This window comes from Cervus canadensis, chromosome 9 (genome assembly GCF_019320065.1).
Source record: "Cervus canadensis isolate Bull #8, Minnesota chromosome 9, ASM1932006v1, whole genome shotgun sequence".
Classification (NCBI taxonomy): Eukaryota; Metazoa; Chordata; class Mammalia; order Artiodactyla; family Cervidae; genus Cervus; species Cervus canadensis.
In genome coordinates this window covers 9,874,044-9,900,552 of record NC_057394.1, presented here as the reverse complement: position 1 = coordinate 9,900,552, position 26,509 = coordinate 9,874,044, and the positions used below count along the sequence as shown (strand labels likewise).

Sequence of the window (26,509 nt, the reverse complement as noted above, 5' to 3'; positions counted from 1 at the left end):
TCCAGAATGGCTTCAAGGGTGAGGGAATGTAGAATGTTAAATACTCTCTCTGAGGACTCTATTCCGCAGGTGCTGGGGCCGCATCCTGCCTCAGGAGAGCCTCTGCATGTATCTCTTCCTGATCCTCCTTCTTTGATGTGATGTTGGTGGTTTGAAATAAGCCTTGGAGAAGGTGTTTACAGTTAGGGAATTAGCACATGCTCTTCACTGGGGCTCTTCTCCTTCCCCCACATCCCAACTGGTTATTAAACTTTGGCCAGCAAACCACTGCCTACACTCTGACCTGATGATCACAAGCAAACAGAGTCATCTGCATACAAAGGAAGAGGATTTCGCAGCTAGGGAGGAAGAGCCTAGAAGAATCCCTGAGGACGGGCAGTCTTCAGTTTTAGACCTGCAGGCATCGCCTCTCTCACTCTTTCAGGGTAACTCTGTCTTCTCTGCCCTGGCAAAGGCTTTGAGGTTCTTCCCCATGGAGAACAATGAGGGCTTCCTAGGTGGTGCTAGTGATAAAGAACCCGTCTGCCAGTGCAGAAGATGTAAAGACATGGGTTTGATCCCTGGGTTGGGAAGATCCCCGGGAGGAGATGGCAACCCACTCCAGTATTCTTGCCTGGAGAATCCTATGGACAGAGGAGCCTTGTGGGCTGTGGTCCATAGCGTTGCAAAGAGTCGGACATGGTTTTGAGGGACATGCACTGAGGGACATCAGCCAGAGTAGGTAGAGGATCAAGTGAAAGTGGACATAATATGGTGATCCCTTCTGTTCCCAGCCCTGTTCTCCACTTGGTTCCCAGAGTGCTGCCAGGCAAATAGCTACAGGCACAATAGTAGAATATCTTTCCCAGAGGAATCTTACTGCTGTTTAGTTGCTAAATCATGTCTGACTCTTTGCGATCTCATAGACCGCAGCCCACCAGGCTCCTCTGTCCATGGGATTCTCCAGGCAAGAATACTGGAGTGGGTTGTCGTGCCTCCTCCAGGGGATCTTCCCCCCCCTAGAGATGGAACCCAGGAGGCCCAAGTCTCCTTCTTGGCAGGAGGATTCTTTACTGCCGAGCCACTGGGGAAACCCCTGAGAAATCTAACCAACCCTTAAAGGGATTACCCAAAGATGCCCCCCAAACAAAATGACCCCCAGACTACCCTACCCATGAGGCCAGGGGTCAGCCTAGCTGTAGCCCACATTTAGAGCACGCGTGGCTCAGGATCAGGACACCCGTCAGCACTGTCTCATACACACTGCCTTTAAACGGAACCCCCAGAAAAGTGTCAACCCCAGTGCCTCATGCACACTGTCTTTAAACGGAACCCCCAGAAAAGTGTCAACCCCAGTGCCTCATGCACACTGCCTTTAAACGGAACCCCCAGAAAAGTGTCAACCACAGTTGGCTGGGAGAAAACCACTTAGGAGAACACAGATGAGGCTTCTTAAAGCTAGGTGGGTGGGTAATAGCAGGGGCTTTACAGAGGCCCTCAAAGAGGTGCTGCAACAGGGCCTTGACCTACAGTAACCACTGGAGTAGAGAGCGTTGACATTGTTGAGGGCTTACGGCTTTGAAATTATCCCCCCAGAAGGTTAAGAAAGTTCGTTGCTCAGTTGTGTCTGACTCTTTGCAATCTCCTGATTGCTTACCAAAAAATAGGTGTTAGAAAGGTATTTGATATATTCAGTAGCCACTTGGTAAAGAAGCTCTTTTCTAATAACGCAATTCTAATAAAAGTGAAAGTAAGCCAATTAAATTTGATTAAAAGGTTGCTTACTGAAAACTAATAAAAAGCATCATTTTACATGATGAAATGCTGAAATCATTTCCCTTAAAATCAGGAATGAAATGAGGTCGACTATAAAATTACTATTATTATTAAACACTGTTATAAAGGATAAAAAAGGAAAAAAGAAAGTACTTGGTATAAATATTTTTTCAGAGACAGTCTGCCCCCCCCCAAGGTATTATTATATTCCTAGAAAACCCAGGAGATCCTAGTTTTATTAATAAAAACTTCTAGACTTAATAAGTGAATTTGGCAAGGTGGCTGAGTACAAGAAGAAAAGTATGCCAAGTCAGTGACTCTTTTGTGTGGAAGCTAGCTTGAAACGAAAATAGAAAAAAACCAAACCTTTTCATATTAACCGTAGTATCTTGTAAGACCGTAGAGAAAATGAAATGGGGAAGACATAGAACCTTTGTGAAGACAGTTATAACTGTAAAATCTTGTCAAGGAACAATCAACAGAATCCGAACACATGGGTAAAAAAATCAGTTATTGTTTGGGAGACTTGGCATTTTTGGGAACTGGTCTTTCTCAGATTAATACACAGATTTTATGTAGTTCCAGTTAGATTCACAAGGTTTACTACATAAATCATTTTAAAGCTTATATGTAATCATAGATTTCTGAGAATAGTCAAGAAGATTATGTGAAAAGTAAAGAGCAAAATTGGCTTCCATATATTAAAACATATTGCAATGCCTCTGTATCTAAGAAGTATAATATAAAGGATAAAGTATTCTTGGTTATGATAATATCTCTGATACATTGTCTTTCTGGACCTGAATACCCCCTCTTTTGACATGGCCAGAGTACCCCAAGAGTGGTCAGGGCATTTATTTTATTTAATAAGTTTTAGGATGTCTAAGGGCTTCCTGGGTGGCAGTGCTGGAGACCTGGGTTCGATCCCTGAGTTGGGAAGATCCCGTGGAGGAGGGCATGGCAACCCACTCCAGTACTTTTGCCTGAAGAATCCCCATGGACAGAGGAGCCTGGCGGGCTGCTGTCTGTGGGGTTGCAGAGTTGGACATGACTGAGTGACTAAGCGCAGTACAGGATGTCTGACTGCAGTCTAGATTGGTGATGTACAAGCGGAGGAGGGATTAGAATTATTCAGTGTTACTTTAGATTGGAAAAGTCCAGATCTATGGATGGAAGTCACAAAGAAGCAGTCTCACTCAGTATGAGAAGTAACTGGCTAATGATTCAGAAGTCCTTGTAAGAAGTTTTCATTTTCCTATACTGGAGAAGTTCTGTGGGTCATATTTAACCATCTGTCCAACACTGCAGGAGAAGAGACAGCCACACTGCATGGAGGATGGAGTTGACGATCCTCGTAGCCCCTTTCTATTAAAATTACTCAAGATTCTTTAAAAAACTGTAGAAACAAGTTCAGTTGAGTTGCAGAAGTCAAGAAATTTTTAGCACTCCTATACCAAATTTATTGCATATTTATCACTGGCAAAATTTGAAAATCTGTTCTGGTATCAATAAAAGGGCTAAAGTTGTTATGCATTATATCAGTTTGCCTATGAGATGTGATGAAATTCAATTTTTACTTGGGAACCTCCTTTCTCAATATTGCCTGAGTTAGTGCAGCTGGTAATTTATTAGACCAAGTGAAACACTGATTCAGTATCCTGCAGGTTACTGCAGGAAGCTAGCTTGAAAGGAAAATGGAAAAAAAAAAAAAAACCCAAATCTTTTCATTTTAACTATAGTATCTTGTAAGACTGTAGAGAAAACGTAATAGGGAAGACAGAACCTTTATGAAGACAGCTGTAAAATCTTGTCAAGAAACAAAAAACACAATCTAAACACACGGGAAAAAAACAGTTATTGTTTGGGAGATTTGTCATTTATGAGTGCTGGTCTCTCTCAGATTAGTACGCAGATTTTATGTAATTCCAGTTAGATTCATGGGGCTTATTACTACACAAGTGATTTAAAAGCTTAAGGATACCTTGTTTTGCCTTTTCCCCCCTCGGTTGGTGATAAATACATGACGTGCAGATGTGTCTAGAGAAGAGACTACTCTGTGAACCTCTGTAATAAGTGTATTTTACGTCATGACTTAGGACACACACACTCCGGATAATAGTGTGAGCAGAGTACTCTCATAAGTTCTTTGCTGGTCTGCCCCACAAACTGGTTTCATGAGCCACTGCAAAGTGTTTTGTGTCGCGTAGTTTGATAAAGATGAGTTGAAAACAGCTTCTATTCAAATGAGATCAGGAGACATGTAACTTCAGCATCACTCTGGAGCCTGTTATTAATAGAAATAAAGATTACTGGGCCCCACCTCAGGCTAACTACCAATCATGCTCCGCAGATAAAGCATGGGAATCTGAGCTTTAATCCAGGTGATTGTGATGCACAGTGAGGTTTGAGAAGCACTGGTCCTCTTCGTACTCCAAAGAGCCTTTGTGGTTATATATTTACTATATTGTAACTTGGGCTTCCCCAGTGGCACTGGTGGGAAGGAACCGACCTGCCAATGCAGGAGATGCAAGAGACGTGGGTTTGATCCCTGGGTCGGGAAGATCCCGCTGGAGAAGGAAATGGCAACCCACTCCAGTATTCTTGCCTGGAGAATTCCGTATTATAAACTAAAACTTAGGAACTTTAAAAATAATTATTAATTCATTTTCAAAATAACAATAATAAATCCATTATATGTTGACATCAGAGGAATGATATCATCACACGTTGTATCTCCTAGATCAGGGAACCTCCACCGTATACTCCTGAGAAAACAAGCGGGGGGAAAAAACAGGAATCCTAGCATTATTATGAAAATAGTTTTGACCTTGCAGACCCCCAGAGGGTTCTTGGGGACTCCCTGTCATCCCCAGGTCATACTTTGAGAACTGCTCTTGTAGATGGTATGTTTTTGAGAAGACCAAGCCAAATTTCTGTAATCCTCATGTAGGATCGTTTGATAGAATCAAAGTAGAATGTTTCCATCACTGCTGAAGGGTTGGGTATGATTAGGAACTTTGCAAAGCCTGTAGGAATGTGGTTTATTAAGCCATCGAGGGTTCTGATATATCTCACATTATGGAGCTCCTAGGTTTGTCTCAAAGAGGAATGGGTTACCGGGTCTTTATATTCTAATTGTGAATATTTTTAGTCTCATTTATATTTTGAATACTTTTTTAAAGCCTGATGTTGAAATTGCTTCATTTCTTTCTGATAAATTTAAATAACTACCTGATCATTTTTTTCTGTTTTGAATTGTACAAGTAGCATCTTAGTGCAAATGACCCAGCACTCAGATTGCCTGTGCTGTAGCATCTGATGAAGTCTATCATCTTTGTGTAGCACTGTGGTAAATAAATAGTGTGAGACATTGCGGTGAGGTTACAGAGCACTTATGGGCGTGTGTTAGCCGGCAGACTCTGGAGTAGCCAATCCTGCCTTGACACACACTTCTCGAGGAATTTCTGTGCATAGAGCAGATTCCCCCATGAGCCACACTCAGCCAGACTAGGGTGTCTTCCTCCGGTTGTCAGGTGAGGCCTCTGCCCCCAGATTCAGCTGTATGATGGAAAGAAGAGTGAATTCAAGAGGGAGAGAGAAATTGGTTGGTTGGTTGGTTGATTAATTGGGATTCAAACCCTGACTGGGAGTTTAGAGCCAAAACAATCACGTACTTATTTTCTTTTCATTCCTCACATTAGAAAACATGGCCCAGTCACTGTCCTTGACTGACAACACGCCTCTTCCTCACTTTATCTTCTTTCTCCTTAGAACTAAAATTGGGGTAGGGATTGATAAAGAGAAGCAGCTGTGAGGAGCCCTAAGGTTTTCCTAGAGATCTATGTTGATAGGTTTTTTTCTTTTTTTTGGTAATTGTTTTGTTCTGTGTATCTGTTTAACATGTTCTTTCCCAAATTAGACTATAAGCTTCCGGTGAGCAGGGGGTTTTGTTTTATTTAAATAATCTTGCTCCCTCCTTTCCCCTGGCACAGCACAGTCCCTGGTACAATACTAGCTCCATAATAGACATTTGATAAAATGCTTATTTGAATGACTTAACGGTTCTGTAATATAGAAGGAGAGATGTTGACATTGCGTACGTGATTGATTGATTCCCTCAGGACACCAGTTAACAGAGACTGAGAGAAACCAGTTCCTGGCAATAGCGTCGTCCTTGTTTGTGGCATCCCAATTAAGAGCGCAGCATTTTCAAGACCATGAAAATTCAAGGTACGTGAGACCATTTAAAACAGAATAAATGAGCAGAGAAACTCAGACAACATTGAGGAAGGTTCTCTGAAATCTTACAGGAAACCTGTTCAAATAGCTTGTATTTATTACTTCTGTTTTCTTACTCTGTTAATCTTGAAAAATGTACTGAGAAGGGGGATAGTACTAAAACATAGGAAATAATCTGAACAGTTAGAAATATGTGTATGAGAAACAAGAAAGAATTAACAGCAGGTTGAGTTAGTTATTTATGAACCCTAAATGTACCTTTTTGCTTCCTAATAACCTAATAAGCAAAGGGAAAACCTGCTTTACACCCGGGCAAATAAAACCGTTGTGCCATTCATGCTTCTGAGTGACAGAATTATTTATTATGAATGTCTCTGTACCTACTAGAGTAATCCTGCATTAGCAGGTACTGTCCGTTACTTGTTGGAGTGAGACAGGTAATAAAATTGTGTTACATCAACTCCTTTTCTTTTTGCTTTTCCTCAAGAGGAAGGGGCTTCCCTGGTAGCTCAGTTGGTAAAGAAGCTGCCTGCAATGCTGGAGACCCTGGTTCGATTCTTGGGTCGGGAAGATCCGCTGGAGAAGGGATAGGCTACCCACTCCAGTATTCTTGGGCTTCCCTTGTGGCTCAGCTGGTAAAGAATCCACCTGCAATGCGGGAGACCAGAGTGTGATCCCTAAGTTGGGAAGATCCCCTGGAGAAGGGAAAGGCTACCCATGCCAGTATTCTGGCCTGGAGAATTCCATGAAATATATATGGTCCATTGGATCGCAAAGATTTGGACACGACTGAGCGACTTCACTTTCACTTTCAAGAGGAAGAATAGTGATTAAAATAAAAGAAAAAACATGACAGGTGACCGAGCAGGTCTGAAGAGCACAGATCAGAAATTCGGGTTACCCCTGAAGAATTAGGTAGAAGGAAAACAAAATTGGGCTTAGGGTGTATATTTATGGATATTGTTGTTTTACTGAGAAAATGTCTTTTCTTTTGTTATTTTTTTAATTGAAGTTTAGTTGATTTACAATGTTGTGATAATATCTGTGGTACAACAAAGTGATTTAGTTATACATATTATACGCACATACACATACTTATATATTATTCTTTTAAAATATTCTTTGCCATTATAGAATATTGAATATAGTTCCATGTGCTACAACAACAGCAGGATGTTGTTGTTTATCCTTCCTAGATGTAAAAGCTGACACCTGCTAACCTCACCCCAGCCTCCCACTGCTTCCCTGCCCCAGCCCCTTACCCCTTAGCAACCGCAAGCCTGTGCTCTGCATTTGGGTCTGTTTCTGTTTCACTGGAAGGTTCATTTGTGTCATAATCTAGATTCCATATGTAAGTGATACGGTATTTGTATTTCTCATTCTGATTTACTTAGTGTGACAATCTCTAGTTGTATCTGTGTTGCTGCAAATGGCATTATTTCATTCTTTTTTATGACTGAGTAATAATCCATTGTTTGTGTGTATGTGTATCTATACAGATACCACATCTTCTTTATCCATTCATCTGTAAGTGGAAATTTAGGTTGTTTCCACGTGTTGGTGATTGTGAATAGAGCTACTGTGAACTCAGGGGCGCATGTATCCTTTTGAATTATAGTTTTGTCTGGATATATCCCACAAGTGGGATTGCTGGATCACATGGTAGTTCTATTTTTAGTTTTTTATGGAACTTCCATACTGTTTTCCATCGTAGCTATACCAACTTATACATTTCCAACAAGAGTGTGGAAGGGTTACCTTTTTTCATCACTTCCTTTTCAGTATTTTTTATTTATAGATTTTTTTTTTTAATGATGGTCATTCTGACCGGAGTGAGGTATGGTACCTGATTGTAGTTTTGATTTGCATTTTTCTAATATCAAGTGGTGAGTGGGTAAATGTTGTACATCTTTATGATAGAATGCTACTTAGCAATAAGAAGAAATGCAGTATTCACACATGCATCTACATGCATAGACCTAAAAAGAAAATCATCCTAAGAGAAAGAAACCAGTTAAAGAAGACTATACAGTATATAATTTTCTTTATTTGAAATTTCTAGGAAGGACAGAAGTATAAAAGACAGAAAAAAGGTCAGGATATTGCCTGGGTGCAGGTGTTAACATCACAGAATTATACCCTTATACAGTCTCGGTCTGAAACTATAAACCAGTAATTATTTTAAATGCATTAGTCTCTTAAATTATATAGAAAATAAAGCATGGAATTGCAAAACAAAGATAAAATGATACTAGCTTTCACTCTGGTAATTTTTTTTTCCACTCTAGTAATTTTTAAATGATGTCATTCAGTCACTCACTCACGTCCAACTCTTTATGACCCCATGGACTGCAGCATGCCAGGCTTTCCTGTCCTTCATCATCACACGGAGCTTGCTCAAACTCAAGTATTATTGAGTCAGTGATGCCATCAAACCATCTCTTCCTCTGTCATCCCTTTCTCCTCCTGCCTTCTATCTTTCCCAGCATCAGGGTCTTTTCCAATGAGTCAGCTCATTGGAAAAGTTAAAATGATCCTAGCTTTCACTCTTGGAGAAGGCAATGGCACCCCACTCCAGCACTCTTGCCTGGAAAATCCCGTGGACGGAGGAGCCTGGTAGGCTGCAGTCTATGGGGCCGCTAAGAGTCGGACATGACTGAGCGACTTCACTTGCACTTTTCACTTTCATGCATTGGAGAAGGAAATGGCAACCCACCCCAGTGTTCTTGCCTGGAGAATCCCAGGGACGGGGGAGCCCGGTGGGCTGCCGTCTGTGGGGTCGCACAGAGTCGGACACGACTGACGCAACTTAGCAGCAGCAGCAGTTTTCACTCTAGCAATTTTAAATGTATTAGGCCCTTAAATCATGTAGAGAACAAAAAGTGGAGTTACAAGCATTGTTATAATAATATTGTCTTTTATGATTGTCCATGTATTTGCCTTTTCTGAGATATTTATTTCTTCAAGTGGCTTCTTGGTACTGTCTATTGTCTTTTCGTTCCACTCTGCTGGACTTCTTTTGGCACTTTTTTCCAGGGCAGGTCTAGTTGTCGTAGACTCCCTCAGCTTTTGTTTTATCTGGGAAGATATTAACTGCTCCCTCACCTTTGAAGGATATATTTCCTGGATTTAGGATTCCTGGTTGACAGATTTTTTTTCTTTTAGCACTTTGAGTATATCAGCCCACTCCCTTTGGCCTCCAGAGTTTCTGATGAGAAATCTGCTGATAATCTTATTTTCACTTGAAGATTCGTCCCTCTCTTTCAAGATTTTGTTGTCAGCTTTTGAAAGTTTGACTGTGTGTCTTGTTGTGGGTCTTTGAGTTCATCTTTGGAGTTTGTTGAGCTTTTTGAATGTTTATGTTCATGTCCGTCATCGAGTTTGGGACGTTTTCGGTCATTGTTTCTTCAGATATTTTCTTTGCCCCTTTCTCTTCTTCTGGGACTCTCGCGGTGTATATGTTGGTCTACTTGGTGGTGTCTCCACAGGACCCTTAGGTTCTGTTCACTTTTCTTAAACCATCTTTTTTCTTTCTGTTCTTCAGACTTGATAATTCTATTGTCCTAGCTTCATATTGACTGATTTTTTCCTTCTGACTGCTCAGATCCACCTTTGAATTACTCAAGCAAGTTTTTCATTTCAATTATTGTACTTTTCAGCTCCAGAATTTCTTTTTCATTTCTTTTTAGGTTTTCTGTCTTTTTATTGATGTTTTTATTTTGCTTACACACTGTTTTCTTGACTTTTTCCACATCCTCCTTTAGTTCTTTTAGCATCTTTAAGAGTTGTTTTAAAGTCTTTTTCTATTATATCTGCCATTAGGTCTTTTTCTGTTGACCTCTTTTTCCCCTTTGAGTTGTCCATACTTGCCTGTTTGTTTGTACGACTTCTGATTTTTTGGTTGAGCATTGAACATTTTAACCTAATAATGTGATGACTTTGAAAATCAGATTCTCCTCCTTCTCCAAGGTTTAGTGGTTTTCATTATTGTCTTTGTCATTTTGTTTTTTTCATTGTTGCAGACTGTCTCTGTGCCAAGGATTTGGCCGAGATGTCAACTTAAGCTCTTCTCAGGTCTTTTCTTAGACTTTCCCTGAACTTACCATTTATTAAATAGACCCGTTTATTGTAAAGTTGCTACCACCCTAGCAGCAGAGACCTATAACGTTTTTACAAAATATACCAGTCTTTTAGACAAAGCATAATCTTGTTTGGGCAAAGTGAATTGAAACTGTGTTGGCTTATTTGCTGAAGAGGCTGCCGACACCACAGTTGATGTAAGATGGTTGGCTCTTCCCATTTTGGCTTCACAGTCGTGTTTTCACCATAGCCTGGTGAAAACTGGAGGCCAGAGCTGGCCTCCAGGTGTGGCTGCGTGTGGCTCCGTCATGGGTGTGCTCAATGCTGTTTTGCCTCCAAACCCCGTAGCCTGCAGCACTTCCTTTGTGCTGCTTGTTTTGGCTGCTGCTCTTGTTTTCTCAGTTTCTCCGTGGATGGTATTCTTTCATCATGTATGACCTGGAAAAAAATTTAATAATGTGTGCCCCTACTATTGGGATAGTAAAAAGATAGTGCATTTTAGCAAGAGAGTAAAGTTAATGTCAGAGACATATAACAGTTTTGCTTTGTCTAATAAAGCGAATTAAGTTTTTGCATGAATATGTACAGTCTTAATGTGGAATTATTTTGCTTTGTAATCCTTCTTTTCCTAAACACTTTTCTTGACAGAAGTGAGTCATTAAAAGTTGGGTTAACAAAATGATTAAAAAAAAAAAAATCCTGCCTCCGCTGAGCTTACATTTAAATAGAAGGTAGGCAGACAAAACAGATGTAGGGCATCAAATGGTGAGAAATATTTTGGTGAAAAACAAAGCACCGAGGGAGGGTTGTAGAGCATCCTGGGGGTGTATCGTGGGGTAGTTGCAGTTTTAATTTGGTTTCAGGGAAGTGGATGGCAAGATGGATTAGCAGGATGGGAAGATTGACATTAGAGCAAAGACCTGAAGACAGAAAGGAGTGAGTCATGTGATTATCTGGAGGAAAGATCCTCTGATGAGAGGAGACAGCAAATGTAAAGTGCCCGAAGTTAAGTATGCCCGGCCTGTATGAAAAATAGCAAGAAGGCAAATACTCTTGCTTGAGAGGAGGAAGCAAGCCATAGAGTAGTAGAGACGGAGTCTTGTTAGGAGGTCTCAGGACTTAGACGTTTAACCTTTGAGCAGTGGGGAGACCTTGCAGGGTTTTGACAAAGCAGAGCTTGGCGTGACATGTGCCACAAGATCATTGGGCCCACAGTGGCATAAACGCCTCAAGAGGAGTAAGAGTGGAAGCTGGGAGACCAGCTGGGAGCAGAGGTCCCAGGCCTGCCCTGAGACACTCCACATTGACGAGTCAGGACGATCAGATGGGTCCAGCGAAGGAGACTGAGAAGGAAGAGCAGAGGACAGGGATGGGAAAGTAGGCAGGTGTGGCGTTCAGAGAACTGAGGGAACGACGGAGTGTTCAATTACGTCACTTAAAGAATTACTGTTGACCATTGAGTTTCACAATGTGGAGGTCATAGGAAACCTTGACAGGTAGTTTTCAGGAATGTTGAGTGGGAAGTGGTAGTTAAAGTTACACTGATGAGGGTTCAAGAAAACAGAGCCATCGCTTTGCCGACCAAGGTCCGTCTAGTCAAAGCTGTGGTTTTTCCAGTAGTCGTGTATGGATGTGAGACCATACATGTGAGACCATAAAGAAAGCTGAGCACTGAAGAATTGATGGTTTGAACTGCGGTGCTGGAGAAGACTCTCGAGAGTCCCTTGGACAGCAAGGAGATCCAACCAGTCCATCCTAAAGGAAATCAGTCCTGAATATTCATTGGAAGGACTGATGCTGAACCTGAATCTCCGATAGTTTGGCCACTTGCTGGGAAGAACTGATTCATTGGAAAAAACCCTGATGCTGGGAAAGGTTGAGGGCAAGAGGAGAAGGGGGCAACAGAGGATGAGATGGTTGGATGGCGTCACCGACTCCATCAACATGAGTTTGAGCAGACTCAGGGAGATAGTGAAGGACAGGGAAGCCTGGTGTGCTGGGGTCGCAAAGAGTTGGACATGACTTAGCAACTGAACAACAACAACAAGAAAAAATGGAAAAAGAGAAATTGGAGCCTGCAAGTACCAGCAACTTTCAGGGTTTCTATATTTACATACATATGGTTAATGTCTTGTTTTGATTTTATAGAAAATGTACCACTCTGCTTTTAAAGAGTCTTTATTTTTTATTTTTACATACCACTATGTTGTCTACATTTCTCTGTAGTAGTTTTTGAAAAAATGGATTTTAAGGACTGTACAGAATTATTACTTTAAACAAGTTAACATATGATAGAAAATCTTGTCAGATAGGATTGATAAGTCTGGGAATAAATTAGGTTATGTGTTATTGGTGGTCCCTGGCAGAACAGAGTGCGATGGTGCAGCCTACATCTGTCCAACCCTGTAGACATGTACCCAGAATTTCATGTAACTTGCTTATGGCAATCCTTCTATTCAGTCATTCAGGCTAGGAAAATTGTACCATCTTTGGTTCTTTGGGCTCCTTTATCTGGCACTGAAATGTCACAGCTCTTGGTATGGTGGGACCAGCGCTGGGTCAGGTGTTGGGAGTGAGAAATTTGGTCTCAGCACCACTATTGAGTAACAAGGTGGTGCAAGTCTTTGTGCAAAATGTTTCAACTTTTGACTTCAGTTTCCTCCTCTGAGAGATGGTGGTGGTGGATTGGATGAGTCCTCCTGGAATCTTCTCAGCTCTGATCTAACTGAATCTGGGGCAGATCCTCTTACTTTATGGTTTCTACTTAAACTCTCTATCTCTTGATATTTGAGCAGAAGTTAAAGACATGGCAAAAGGAACACCTTCACTTTGGCCTGTGATAATACTGATGAAACCTCTCTTCAATCTGAGAGGTTTTTGAAAATGTAGTGTTCACTTTTGTAGAGATTACTTTGGGTGTACGGAGTCAGTGTATAACCACCACTTTGAGCTCCTACTTAGTAGAACCTATGTATCAAGTATCTTAACGGGCTATACAGCCTGTCATCAGTTTAACTCTTTTAGTCACAGTAGCATAATGGGAAAGTACTTTCACTTGAATTGCAGTCATTGTGTCTACATTTGTACAGTATTTTCTTTCCTCATCTGGTTTCCTGATAAAATGGAGAATCAATTTTTTTAGTCATTTTTTTTTTTTTTGTTCTTTACCTGACAGATGCAATTATCTGTTTTTTTCTTGCTATTAAACAAGAATGTCCTTGCCTCATTTTAGATTTGTAATTCATACACTCATTAAGTTTTCAATTAGATAATAAAAGTTTAAGGTTTTGAAATACCATAATTAATGAAATTAAACTGGAGAAGGAAACAGAAAAAAGTAGCCAAGTGTAAATAATTCCCAAGGAAGAGCAATATTGTTGGCCACTGCATATCGACTCTTTCAAGTATTTCTGAATTTAAAAGGATATATCGAATTATTAATGTATTTACACCATCTGTGACAACAAATTAAAACTTATATCATACTTCTTTCATTTATGTTCTCAGATAAGCTACTTCATTATGACAAGGGAGTTGATAGTCTGGTAACTAGCTGTATAATTAAAAATAGTACTTTGGGTATACGCTTAGAAGCATACCCAGCTATACTGTGCCTTTGGAAATATCTCTTTAATTAAGCAAAAGCACCAAGAGGAAAGAAAATGTTAATTCAGTCTTCATCCTTTAAGCTTGCCTTACTTTTTGATATCTCTCTTGTATTTTCAGTTTCTTAATATGATTGTGTCTTGGATGATTTAGAAACCTACATGAAATTAGGCACAAAATATTAAGTGGACAGTATACCATATTTATATGCTTTTTGTTAAATATTACATTTTAAAATATTTTTCTTCTTTTGTTTTTCGTTGTATTACAAGAGCTGAATGGAAGACAGAATAGCCTCATTATTGCAGGAGAATGTCTCTGTTCCCTGCAATGATTCCAAAAGCTCTTGCACACTTCATCAGTATTATTGTGATTCTTTGGCTGCAGGAATATTTGGCAGCTGTTGCACCCCACTGGCAAATCCTATTCATTCTTCTCTCCCATTCACCCATTGCCATTGGAGAATTGATTTCTCTCTGCTCTACTCTAACCTTTCCCAATTCATTTTGGATTGTTCAATGTGAAACATTTTAATTTCATATCATACAGCTATTCAGCTAACAATCCCTTTTTTAACCTGTCACCAGGGTAACAGCGTAGCATGCTTTCTTTCGGCAATCAAGTTTTTATTTCACATGCTTAATGTTGCATTAAATGTTTGCATTTTGTTTAACCCCCCTTAAATACTTTGAACTCGGGATATGTTTTATAGGATAGTAAAATCCTTGATTTTGGAACTGAAACTAAATCAACACTACCACTACATTCATAATAAAATTTAAAATGATTAATTTACATAGTTCAAAAATTATTATTAAAAACCCAAGTGAGCCAATCTGTGTAAGGCAATTTTCTGTAGGTGATGGAAGAATATTTGTATATACTTGTTCAGCCTTGTTTCAAAAAAAAAGATTTAAAGGTGATTTAGAGAGATTTATTAGTTAAGTAAAAATTTAAGAGTAATGAAATTGGTGCAAATTGGAAAAATATGTCTTTTGAAGACATTTTATGACTTTTCAGTAAAAATTTCTCTCTGTGTATTATAGTTAGTGGACATTGAAAATGTATTGTGTTTATTTAGATTTTGATTCTTCGATTTGAATAGATTTGAATTTCTGCTTAATGGAGCTAGCTTCTCATCTTTATCCCAATAATAGTTTCAGTAAAATTTATTCTGTGAATAAGTTTTATGAAATTTGATATATTCTAAGAAATATAAAGAAATGTATAAGAAAAGGAAAGGCAGAAACTAGTAACCCATATTGTTTGAATGCATTTTTTTTCAATGATATTAATACAGTAGCTATTTAAAATATCTTTATCTTCCATTATTACACTCATTGAGGTTTTCATATTAGTCAATAGGGTAAACTCTGAATTAAACTGCCTATTTTTTTTTTTCTTTCAAACCACCTTTTAAAAAACTTTTTATGATTTAGTGCTTTTTTGAATTTCTGGTTTCTCACGGTGTGTCAGATTGATTTTATACTCTGAATGTTCATTTGTAACTAACAACCCTGAATCTAGATAACACTGGTTTAGATGACCAGTATCCTGACCATCTACTTTATAGAGGTCACTTAACTTTCATCAGAGTAAATTCCTGAATATATATTTTAATGATGATAATTTTTTACCTTCAGAATTAGAGTTATTAGATTGTTCCAAAAATAGCAAATGGTACTCCTTGTGATAAGATGCTTGGGCTTAGAGTAATAACAAAATAGTTCCTGCACTTTAGGGAAATTGGCCTGGTGAGGGGAGAGAATCTCATTTGCAGATGTGCCAATTTTCAATAAAAGGTTATAAGACATTCAAATAAACTTACAAGTATGGCCCATTCACAGGATAAAAACTCAGTAGAAACTGCCCAAGAGGGGCCCAAACACTGTACTTACTATAGAATGACCTTAAATAACCTATTAAAAATAAGTTTGAAGGACTGAAGGAAGTCTAGTATGAACAATTAAAGGAAATTATGGCAACCATATCTCACATAATAGAAAATATTAATAAAAAGATAGAAATGGGTACTTCCCTAATGGTCCAGTGGCTAAGACTCCGTCCTTCCAATCCTGGGGGCCTGGGTTTGATCTCTGGTCAGGAAACTGGGTCCTGCATGCCACAACGAAGAGTTTGCATGCCGCAGCTGAGACCTGGCACAGCCAAATAAATAAATATATTTTTTAAAAGAAAGAAATTATTTTTTTAAGCAATAAAAATTCTAGAGATGAAAGTACAGTGCTCATAGTGGAAGAATGAACTGGGGAGTTCAATAATAGATTTGAGTGGCAGAAGAAACAATAAGCAAATTTGAAGATATATCAATTGAGATTATCCAAAGTGAAGGACAGAAAGAAAACTGAAGAAGAATGACCAGAGCCTTGGAGATCTTTGGGACACCGAGATGTACCAGCATGCATGCTGAGAGTCCCAGAATCAGAGATGAAAGATAAAGGAGCAGAAAGACTGTTTAAAGAAATCATGGCTGAAAACATCCCATATTTGATGAAAAACATTAATCTGCACATTCAATAAGCTTAACAAAGTCCAAGGTAGAATAAACTTAGAAAGCTCAACAGCTGCACACATTACAGTCAAACTGTCAAAAACCAAAAAGAATCTTAAAAGCAGCGTGAGAAAAGGGACTCATGTAAAAGAGATCCTCAGTGAGGTTAAGTGCTCCCACCTCACCAGATGCCAAGGTGTCCAGAAGAGAACAGGATGGTATGTATAAAGTGCTGAAGAATTAAAAATAAATGTTAACAAAGAATCCTGTATCTAGCAAAATTCACTTTTAAACATGAAGGAGACATTAAGACATTCGAAACAAATAAGAAAAACCAAAGCTAGCAGACCTATGCAAGAAAAAGTATGAAAGAAAGTTTTTCAGGGTGAAATGAAAGTACATTTAACAGAAACTTAAATATGTATGAAGTAAAAAGAGCACTGGTTAAAGATTACTACGTCAGTAAATATAAAAGTATAAATGTATTTTTAGTTTTAGTAATATCCTTTCCCCTTTTCTCATATTTAAAAGAATTACATAATGCAGTAATTTTAATTCCAAGTTTACAGGCATATCATATATACAAATATAATTTGTATGACAATAAGAAGAAAAATGGTAGAGAAAACAAAGCTATCAATTGCAGCAAATTTTCTATATGCTTTTGCAATTAAGTTAGCATTAATCCGGGCTTCCCTGGCGGCTCAGATGGTAAAGAATCTGCCTGCAATGCAGGAGACACACCTACAATGCAAGAGACACATCCCTGGGTCAGGAAGATCCCCTGGAGGAGGGAATGGCTACCCACTCCAGTATTCTTGCCTGGAGAGTCCTTTGGACAGAGGAGCCTGGCAGGCTGCAGTTTATGGGATCTCAGAGTCAGACATGACTGAATGACGAGCATTAATCCATACTATAGTGTTTAAATAGAAGGTGCAGATTGTAATCCCTAAGGTAACCACTAAGGAAACAGCTTTAAAAAATAGTGTATGAACCATCAAGGGAGTTAAAATGGTACATTAAAAAATATCTACTTAAAGAAAACAATAATGGAGGAATAGAAGAACAAAAAAGATATGAAAAGCAAAAAGTAAAATGGCAGATGTAAATCTTGCTTAATGAAGAAGTATATTTAATGTAAATGGAGTAAGCACACCAATCAAGGGCAGATATTAGTATGGTGAATAAAAAATAAGATCAAATATAATCTTTCTAAAATAGATATTCTTTGAGACAAAGACACAATAGGCTGAAGGTAAAAGGATAGAGTTATCAGACCTACTCTATTTGTAATACTAGTATAATTTTAAGACAAATTGTTACTGGAGACAGGGATATTTTATAATGATAGAACAGTCAATCCATGAGAAAGCTGTAACAATTCTGAACATATATGTTACCTGATAATGCAGTCCCCAAATATATGAAGCAAAACTGCAACAATTGAAAGGAGAAATTACAATTCACCAATAATAGTTGGAGATTTGAATACTCCATTTCAATAATGGATAGAACTAGGCTTGATGAACAAGGAAGTGGAAGACTTGTATAACACTATAAACCCAATAAATCTAATATATCTATATAGAATAATAGAAGATATCTACGTAGAAGAATTCATTCAATAGCAGAACATGCAGCTTCTCAAGGGCGTGTGTAACACTTTCCACGGTAAAGCATCTCCTATGCCAGGCCATTAGGACACACCCTGATACATGTAAAGGGACGGAAATTATACCAAGTGTGTTCTCCAGACACAGTTGAATGAAACGAGAAGTCAGCAAAAAAGGAGGTTTGCAAAAGTCACCAATTTGTGGAAATTAAATAATTCACTCCTAAATAACACATGGGATGAAGAAGAAATCACAAAGAAATTAGAAAAATATTTTGAAATTAAAACAAGACAGAACATTAAAAAGCTTATTGTGAAATGCATCTAGTGGTTAGAGGGACGTTTAGATCGGTAAACACATGTTGAAAAAGAAGATCTCAGAACTTCCCTGGTGGCCCAGTGGCTAAGACTCAGTGCTCCCAGTGCCAGGAGGCCTGGGTTCGATTCCTGGTCAAGGAACTAGATCCCACATGCCACAGCTAAGATCCAGTGCAGCAAAATAAATAAAATGAATTAAAAGAAGATCTCATGTCAGTCACCTCATCTTCCATTTCAGGAAAATTGGAAAAGGAGAACAAACTAAACCCAAAACAAGCAGAGAGAAGAAAATACTAAAGATTAGAGAGGAAATAAATGAAATTGAAAATAGAAAAACAGTAGAGACCAATAAAAGCAGAATTTGGTCCTTAGGAAGATCAATGGAAATGACAAGCCTTTTGACAGATTGACCAAGAGAAAGAGAGGCTCAGATCGTTAAATTAGTGATGAAATAGGTATCGTATTTACTGACCTTACGAAAATTAAAAGCATGATGAGGGAATAATGTGAATAATTATATGCCAACTTAGATAAAATGGAGAAATTTGTAGAAAGATGCAAGCTACCAATACTAACTTAAGAGAAAATAGGAAGTTTGAATAGACCTGCGAGAGATTGAATTAGTCGTCACAAAATTTCCCAGAAAGAAGAGCCCAGGGATAATGGCTTCACCGGTGAATTCAGTGAGGTATTTAGAAAGAAATCAAGTAATACTCATCTTTTATAAACTCTTCCAAAAAAATACAAAAGAAGGATAGAATTTCAGCTCACTCTCCAAGGCCAGTATTATTATACCGTAATACCAAAACCAGATAAAGATGTTAGAAAAAAAGAAAACTAAAGACCAACCTCCCTCATATGTTAATGCAAAAATCCTCAACAAAATACTAGCAAACTAAATTCATGAATATATAAAATGATTATGTACCATAACCAAGTGAGTTTTACCTTAGGTACACACAGTTGGCTTAACATCCAAAAATTATTCAGTGTAATAAATCATATTAATGAAGGGCAGAATCCACAGACTTATTTCAAGAAATGCAGAAAAATCATTTGGAAAAATCAAGCAGCCTTTCATGATAAAACAGCTCAACCAATTAGGCATAGAAGGGAACTTCCTGAACCCAATGAAGGCCATCTATGAAAAATCCACAGCTAACATCATATCTATTGGTACACAATTGAATGTTTTCCTCTAAGGTCAGGAGTAAGACACGGGTGTTTGTTGTTAGTTTTTCAGCATTTTCCTGGAGTTTCTGGCTTGGGCAGTTTGGCACAAAAAATTAAAGGTATCGAGATGGGGAAGAAATAAACCATCTCTAATTTTGGTGACATGATCTTGTATATAGAAAATCTTAAGGCGTTCACACACACACAAAAAAACCTATTAGAATAATAAATAACTCTTGCAAGTTTGTGGAATATAAGAGTGGCATGTAAATATCCATTTTATTTTATACAAAAGGAGTGTTATGAACCAAAAATAGAACAGTAGCAGCAAAAGGAATGCAGTACTTAAGCACAAATTTTTTTTAAAAAAAGAAGTGTAAGATTATATACCGAAAACTGTATAGAACAATTGTTGAAATGAAGACAAATAAATGGATAAACAGCCCACATTCATGAATCAGAAGACGAAATGATGATATACAGATTTGATGCCATCACTATTGAATCCCAGCTGTGTTTTTTGCAGAAATAATCACATTCCAAAATTTATATGAAAGTGCAAGAGATTCAGCATAACCGAAACAGTCTTGAAAAAGAACAACAAAATCGGGGAACTCATACTTCCTGATTTCAAAACATAGTGCAAGGTTATAGTAATTAAGACAGTGTGGTACTGGCATAGGAATAAACGTGTTTATCAGTGGAATAGAAGTCCAGAAATAAAATTGGATGTACATTCATCATAGAATTTCCATTCTTAATATTAAGATATATTTACTTATAAGAAATGAAAACAGAAGTCCTCAAAAAATACTTGTACAAAGAATATTTATAGCAGCTTTGTTCATGAGAGCCCCAAGCTGGAAACAACACAAAGGCCCATCAATAAAAGGGTGAACTCATTTAGTATGTTCGTATACAACAGAGTACTACTCAGCAGTCAAAAAAGAATGAACGATTCAACGTGAATGAACCTCAGAAACATTATATTGGGTAGAAACCACACACAAGAGTACGTAGTTTTTGAAGTTTATGGGGAGCTTTATAGTTGAACTGTTGCTGGGAAGGGGCAGATTTATTGGAAAGATAAATGATGGAACTTAAGATTTTTTAATTCCACTGTATTTAAATTGTATAGTATTGAATAGCAGGTTGTTGAAACAATAGAGGAGGATTTCACATGTTACTGCACCAAAGAAATCATGATAATGTTGATAGTGTCTCTTAATTAGCCTTTAATGTGCCAAGCACCTGTCTAATTGTTTTACACCTTTTATCTCATTTAATCAACATGTGAATTAAGGAGTCTTACTATTTTTGTCTTACTGATAAGGAAACTGATGCACAAGAAGTATAGTAACTTGTAAAGGTCATGTAACTTTTTTTTAAAAAATAATTTTATTCACTGGGTTCTTTTTTTGTGCTGGGTGGGTCTTTGTTGCTGCGAGGGCTTTTTCTCTAGCTGTGGCACGTGGGGGCTGCTCTCTAGTTGCAGTGCATAGGCTTCTCATTCCAGTGGGTTCTCTTGCTGCAAAGCACAGGCTCTAGGACACATGGGCTTCAGTAGTTGAGGGATATGGGCTCAGTAGTTGCAGCTCCCGGGCTCTGGAGCCCAGGCTCAGTAGTTGTGGCCCACGGACTTGGCTGCTTCGTGGCCTGTGGGATGTCCCCAGATCAGAGATCGACCCCCAGGTCTCCTGCTTTGGCAGGTGGATTCTTTCTCACGGAGGCACCATAGAGGCCCAGGCCCTGTGGTGCTCAGTCAGACTCCGGGACCTGCGGCCGTGATGGCTGTACACTACCCGCAGTGTCTTTCGCCACTAATTGTGCCCAGAGTTCAGACAGAACCATAAAGCCTTATTGGTGGAAGAAAGAAGTAGAGTTTGCATGATATTAAAATATACGTAAGATTATAAGTAATGCGGTTCATTTCTAGATTCAGGTGTCATTTGTGGAATTATTTGTACTGCTAATGCAACTAGGCTTAGGGATATTCCCTAACTCCTTCTAGGCACGATTTTGTGATACACATTCTTCTCTACAGTCTCCTATATTCTCACGTACACATTTTAAATTGCATACAGGCAGAGTTCTGTTCCTCCACTATGACAAGTTCTAGCTTTGAAGAGGTTCTCTGAAAATGCTGCTTTTATCTTTCTTCTGCAGTGATGAACTTTAATGTTGGAGTGTTGTAAGTTCTCACATAATAAGGCTTAGATTTTTGTTTGGTTTGGCAGTAGACTTCTGTTTAAAATTCTTTTAATCTGTTCATTCTGTGCTTTTTCACATTCATTTTGATGGCTGATGGCTCTGTGAAGAATTTTATGTGAATTTATCACACTAATATAACTTTTATTTGTGACTCTTCCTCTATCCCAACTTGCTAAAAGTGGGTTTTACAGCAAATTGTTGAATTTTTGTCTTCTACGGTTTGCTTTCTTTCTTTTTTTTACCCTGCCCCCCCCCCCCGCCCCGGAGGAAATAAGACACAATTCATATGCTAGATCTAAAGTTTCATTAAAATTGCTTATGCCCTGTCTCAGGCATTTTAAGTGGGCCATCTGTCTAAACATCTCTCTCCTTTTTTTTTTCTGATCATTTCCTCGACTTATTCATGAGCCATGGGAGGGCTCCTTTGTAGTCTCTCTGTAACTGGTTCTGTCTACCCCCACTGAATACATCTATGTGCTTGCATAACATATCTTTTCACCGTGCTGGAAATTCTCTGAACTTGGTGCAGATGAATGGCCCACTTTTCTGAAGGCCTTTTTCTTCCTGCAAAGACTTGTATGCAGAAGCTGACCTCCGCGGCCACGGAATGCCACATATTATTCTTGATCATTTTACAGACCACCCACTGTGAAAGTTATGATGAAGGGTCGCGTAATGATTCTTTGAGCACTAACATTGTTTTAACTCAGTGTTTCAGTCCTAAATAGGTAATGGCACAATGGCAAACCAGCGTTTCTGAGTGTGTGATAGTATGGTTTTGAGATGCTTATGATCCTTGATAACAAAAGATGCTGCTCATTATGTTTACACGAAACCTGCTGTAACAAATGACATGCAGTACTAACATGCTTGACTTAGTATTACTTGCACCTTTTTGAGTAAAAAATATTCCAGTAAATTTAAACGTGTTACCATTAACATTTGTGACAGTCAGCTGACAGCTTTTACCATAAAATATAGGATAATTTAGTTTTATTGAGCATGTGCATTCTTACTAGCAGATGAGAATCAAAGTGGACAGGTCTGGGTAAGAGCTGTTATTTGATTTGCTTTGTGAGTGGCTGTTTATATGAATTCCATTTTACTGTTTTGTATGTTTGTTTTTGAAGTAGTAGCTTAAATGATACCAGCTTTCCAGTTACCTAAGTCGCCCAGATGAAATTTTTGATCAAATGGCAGTCTCTTTCACTAGACATATACATCAGGAAAGGAGACTGTTTTCTGCCTATCATTATTGTGATGACTTGAGTAAAGCTCCAAGACTGCCCTGCTCCCCCTTTTCAGAGAATTGTTCATAAAGTCCTCTTTGAGACTGTTTTGGATTTCATGAAGAAATAGAATTTTTTTTCTAAAATTTAAAATATAACTTTCAGTGATTATTACCATTATGAGCATGTTTGTGCTGGTGGAGTTAATATCAGTATTTTGAAGTAATTATTGTTAATGTGGTTTCAATAATTTTGCAGAAATAGAGCACATATGCTTTCAGGTTGGTGTGTATTACTATCTTTATAGTTGCAGCTTATTTCTATTGCAGAACTTATTGGTGTTTATATTGGGCCTGTATGCCCCCAACTCCATCCATTTTATTTAAAACCAAAACAGAACTACTTTCAAACTTACTCAGAGCCAGAAGGAATCTTAACAAGTTTTGTTTGTAGAAGAGTGAACTCCTGTAAAGCGATTCCACTCTTTGACCCTATGTTCTTGGTATCTCAAGGTCTTGCTTTCACAGAGGAGCCCCTTTGCTACGTTGTGAGAAAAACGCTGCTTCAGGCGCCTTGTGTGAGCTCAGCAGCAGCAGCAGCCTCCCGTGTCGCCTCACTGTCCCTGCTCTCATCCTTATTTTAAAGCGTGCAAGTTTTGGCTCCAAAGGATTGGATGAGTTCCCTGATAACAATGCTAGTAGGATGAACGTGCTGAGATGAGACCCTCAGCCTTTTAACTCAAAAGAGCCTCTGCACGCTCTGCAAGTCCTCTCGGGGCAGGTTCCAACATGTATGAAACAGATGTGCATCCAAATAAAACAACAGAAAAACAAATAGCAGTTAGGTTCCAAAGAGCAGCAACGATGTCTTGCCACCATCCGTAAGGTTGCTTTCCATGGGAAAACGTGTCCCCCTTTCAAACAGGATGCCAGGATCAGCAGCTTCTCAAGATGCCTCTGGAGACAGAGGCTCAACATTTACTGGAAAGAGTTATTGGCCTCTGCATTGTGAAAAATTTTAAGCATAAAAAATGCTTTGGCCACCTCATGCCAAGAACCAACTCACTGGAAAAGACCCTGATGCTGGGAAAGATTGAAGGTGGGAGGAGAAGGGGATGACAGAGGATGAGATGGTTGGATGGCATCACCGACGCGATGGACATGACTTTGAGAAAGCACCAGGAGGTGGTGATGGACAGCAAGGCCTGGCGTGCTGCAGGCCATGGGGTCGCAAAGAGTCGGACGTGACTGAGCCACTGAACTCAACTGATAGGTTGAGAAGAGAGACCACTGGGGTTTATACTATAATTAGGGAACAGTTTATGAGGAAAGTAAATATTTCTTTTTACAAAAATCTGTTAGTTTGAGAAGCCAAGAGAAGGAATCTAAAGTTTCATTAAGGAGATTTCAGTTATGGGGGGAAATACTATAGGCCTAGTGCGTGCATACTCAGTTGTGTCCAACTCTGCGACCCCATGGACTGTAGCCCACCAGGCTCCTCTGCCCATGGGGATTCTCCAGGCAAGATGACTGGAGTGGGTTGCCATTTCCTTCTCCATAGGCCTAGAGGTGGGACTAATAATAAAGAAAATGAACACTTGCCTGCATTATTTAATTTTATCCTCAACACACTGTGGCCCAGACACTATTACTATCTTAATTTTATACATAAGGAAACAGACTTTTCTCGAGGTCACAGCTGATTAATGACAGAGCTGGGTTTTCTTCTGCCTTCCTGGGTCACCGGATCCAGAGTTTGTAACCGCTGTGCTTAGCTCTCCTGCTCATGTCAGCTTAGTTTAGTTTGTTTTGTGCAGCAATTTAAGGCCTTGCCCCAGTCAGATATCCAAGTCAGGGAATAGTCAGAAATAAATACAAAGAGTGGGGCCGCCTTTTATTTTAAGGAACTTGGGTGATTAAGGTTTGCCTGTGTGTGCTAAGTTGTTTCAGTCATGTCCAACTCTTTGCAACCCAAGGGAGCCCTCCAGGCTCCTCCATCCATGGGTTTATCCAGGCAAGAATAGTGGAGTGGGTTGCCATGCCCTCCTCCAGGGGATCTTCCGACCGAGGGGTCGAACCTGTGTGCCTTGCATCTCCTGCATTGGCGGGTGGGTTACCACTAGCTCTGTTGAAGTTTATCCTGATGTAAAGTAGAAAACCACACAACAGTCCTGAGCAGGAGAGTGATCCAACTATGGCGGATAGCAGATTCCAGAAAGCCAGGTCACACAGTAAGCTGTCATTGCGATACTCCTTGGTGGGGGGGATGGAGGGAGATGTTGACTTCATTTGAAGGTGAGTCAGGTGAGCATCGTGAGGTCACCCCCGTAGGCGCAGGCAGCCAAGTGGAGCCTGGGAGCTCGAGGCTCAGTCTCCTTCGGCAGTGCGTGCTGTGTGCCTGGGGAGACAGGCCTTGCCTGTGAGGGGCTTGGCACCTGGTGGGTGCTCCTCTGATCCTTGCTCACCTCCACCCTCGGCCCTCCTGCCCCAGCCTGGCACTGGGGTTTGGGGATAGAAAAGTCAGGCATGATCTTGGGCTTCTAGAAGCTCACAGGCCAGGGGATGAGATAGGCATAAACAAGTGCCCGGTGGAAAAGAGGCCAGCAGAGGCCAAGCAGAGTCCCCCTCCTCCTGCTCCTCCCCCCGGCTCCTTCTGGCTACCACATGCCTTCTCTCTCCTCCTCCTCGCTGTGCTCCCCTGTTGTTCTTTCAAGCTCTCATGCGTGAAGCTCTGTCCTCTGAAACAGCCCTCTTCAAATGACCAAAAAATAGTATTCCAGACCTACAGTGGGCATTATTCTTGATTTGTTGATGCATTTTTAAAAACTTTTCTTTAACTTTCATCTGTGTAGTGTTAAAAACATTTCCTTCATCTCCAAAAAATAATTCAGTCAAGAGTGTGCTGAATACAAATATTCACCTAAATTATTAATCATCCTCTGTTAGACATCGTGACTAGGGATGATTTGATTCTAGTCACAGTTTTTGTGGCTTTTTTTTTTTTTAATTGACTACACAGAGACTCCTTTGAAATTCAGAGGATGTTAAAGTGTTGGCCTGCAACATAATTTTAGAACTAAGACTTAAGGCAGAGTCTGGATACTACATGCTTAGTGCTTAGTCAATATAAATAATGTAAATATGCCTTACTTAAATGAGGTTAATTCAGAAATCATTAAAATTTTGTTAGCTTAAAAAATTGGGAGAAACATTTGTATTCTAAAATGTTTGTTTGTCTTAGGCTGCTTGTCCCAATTTTTCTGGAGTGTGTACCATTGATCATCACAAGAAAAGACCTGTGTGCTAAGACTAGCATCACTGATGTTGTTTTCTCACCCAGACAAACAAACAAACAAAAAACTGAAACAAAACAGATGGACATAAGGCAACTTTCGGAAATGATAGCTGTGTTTTATCACCTTGATTGTGGTGAGATAGCATGAGTGAATGAATATGTCCAAACTCATCAAATCATATACATGTACAGTTTTTTGCATACAAATTTAATTCAAGCTGGAGAAAGGAAAAGATTAGTATTATAAGGTTTTAAAAATAGTCTTGAAAAGTAACCAAACACTGAAAACAAAATAATGCTTAAAGAAGGTTAAATTTTGAAGGAATGTAAAAATTAGTCAACTCAGATTCATAGAATAGATGATGGTACCTCAATTTCCCCAGAATGACCGTTGTTGTCTTTGGAGTGTTTGTGTGTGCTGTTTTTTGCTTTTCATCTCTCTAGTTTGTATTTTAAAGCTTTTTCCCAAGAATAGAACCTTTT

General features: G+C 39.2%; 1 protein-coding gene across 3 annotated transcripts in view; it reads left to right on the top strand.

The window, feature by feature from the left end:
- PCCA (propionyl-CoA carboxylase subunit alpha) overlaps nucleotides 1–26,509 on the top strand; it is a 346,711-nt gene that overhangs the window by 196,431 nt on the left and 123,771 nt on the right. For all 3 annotated transcript variants that reach the window (XM_043478360.1, XM_043478359.1, XM_043478362.1), the window contains one exon: nucleotides 5,877–5,985. In XM_043478360.1, the coding sequence (XP_043334295.1) occupies nucleotides 5,877–5,985 (109 nt within the window). The remainder of the gene's footprint in view (nucleotides 1–5,876; nucleotides 5,986–26,509) is intronic.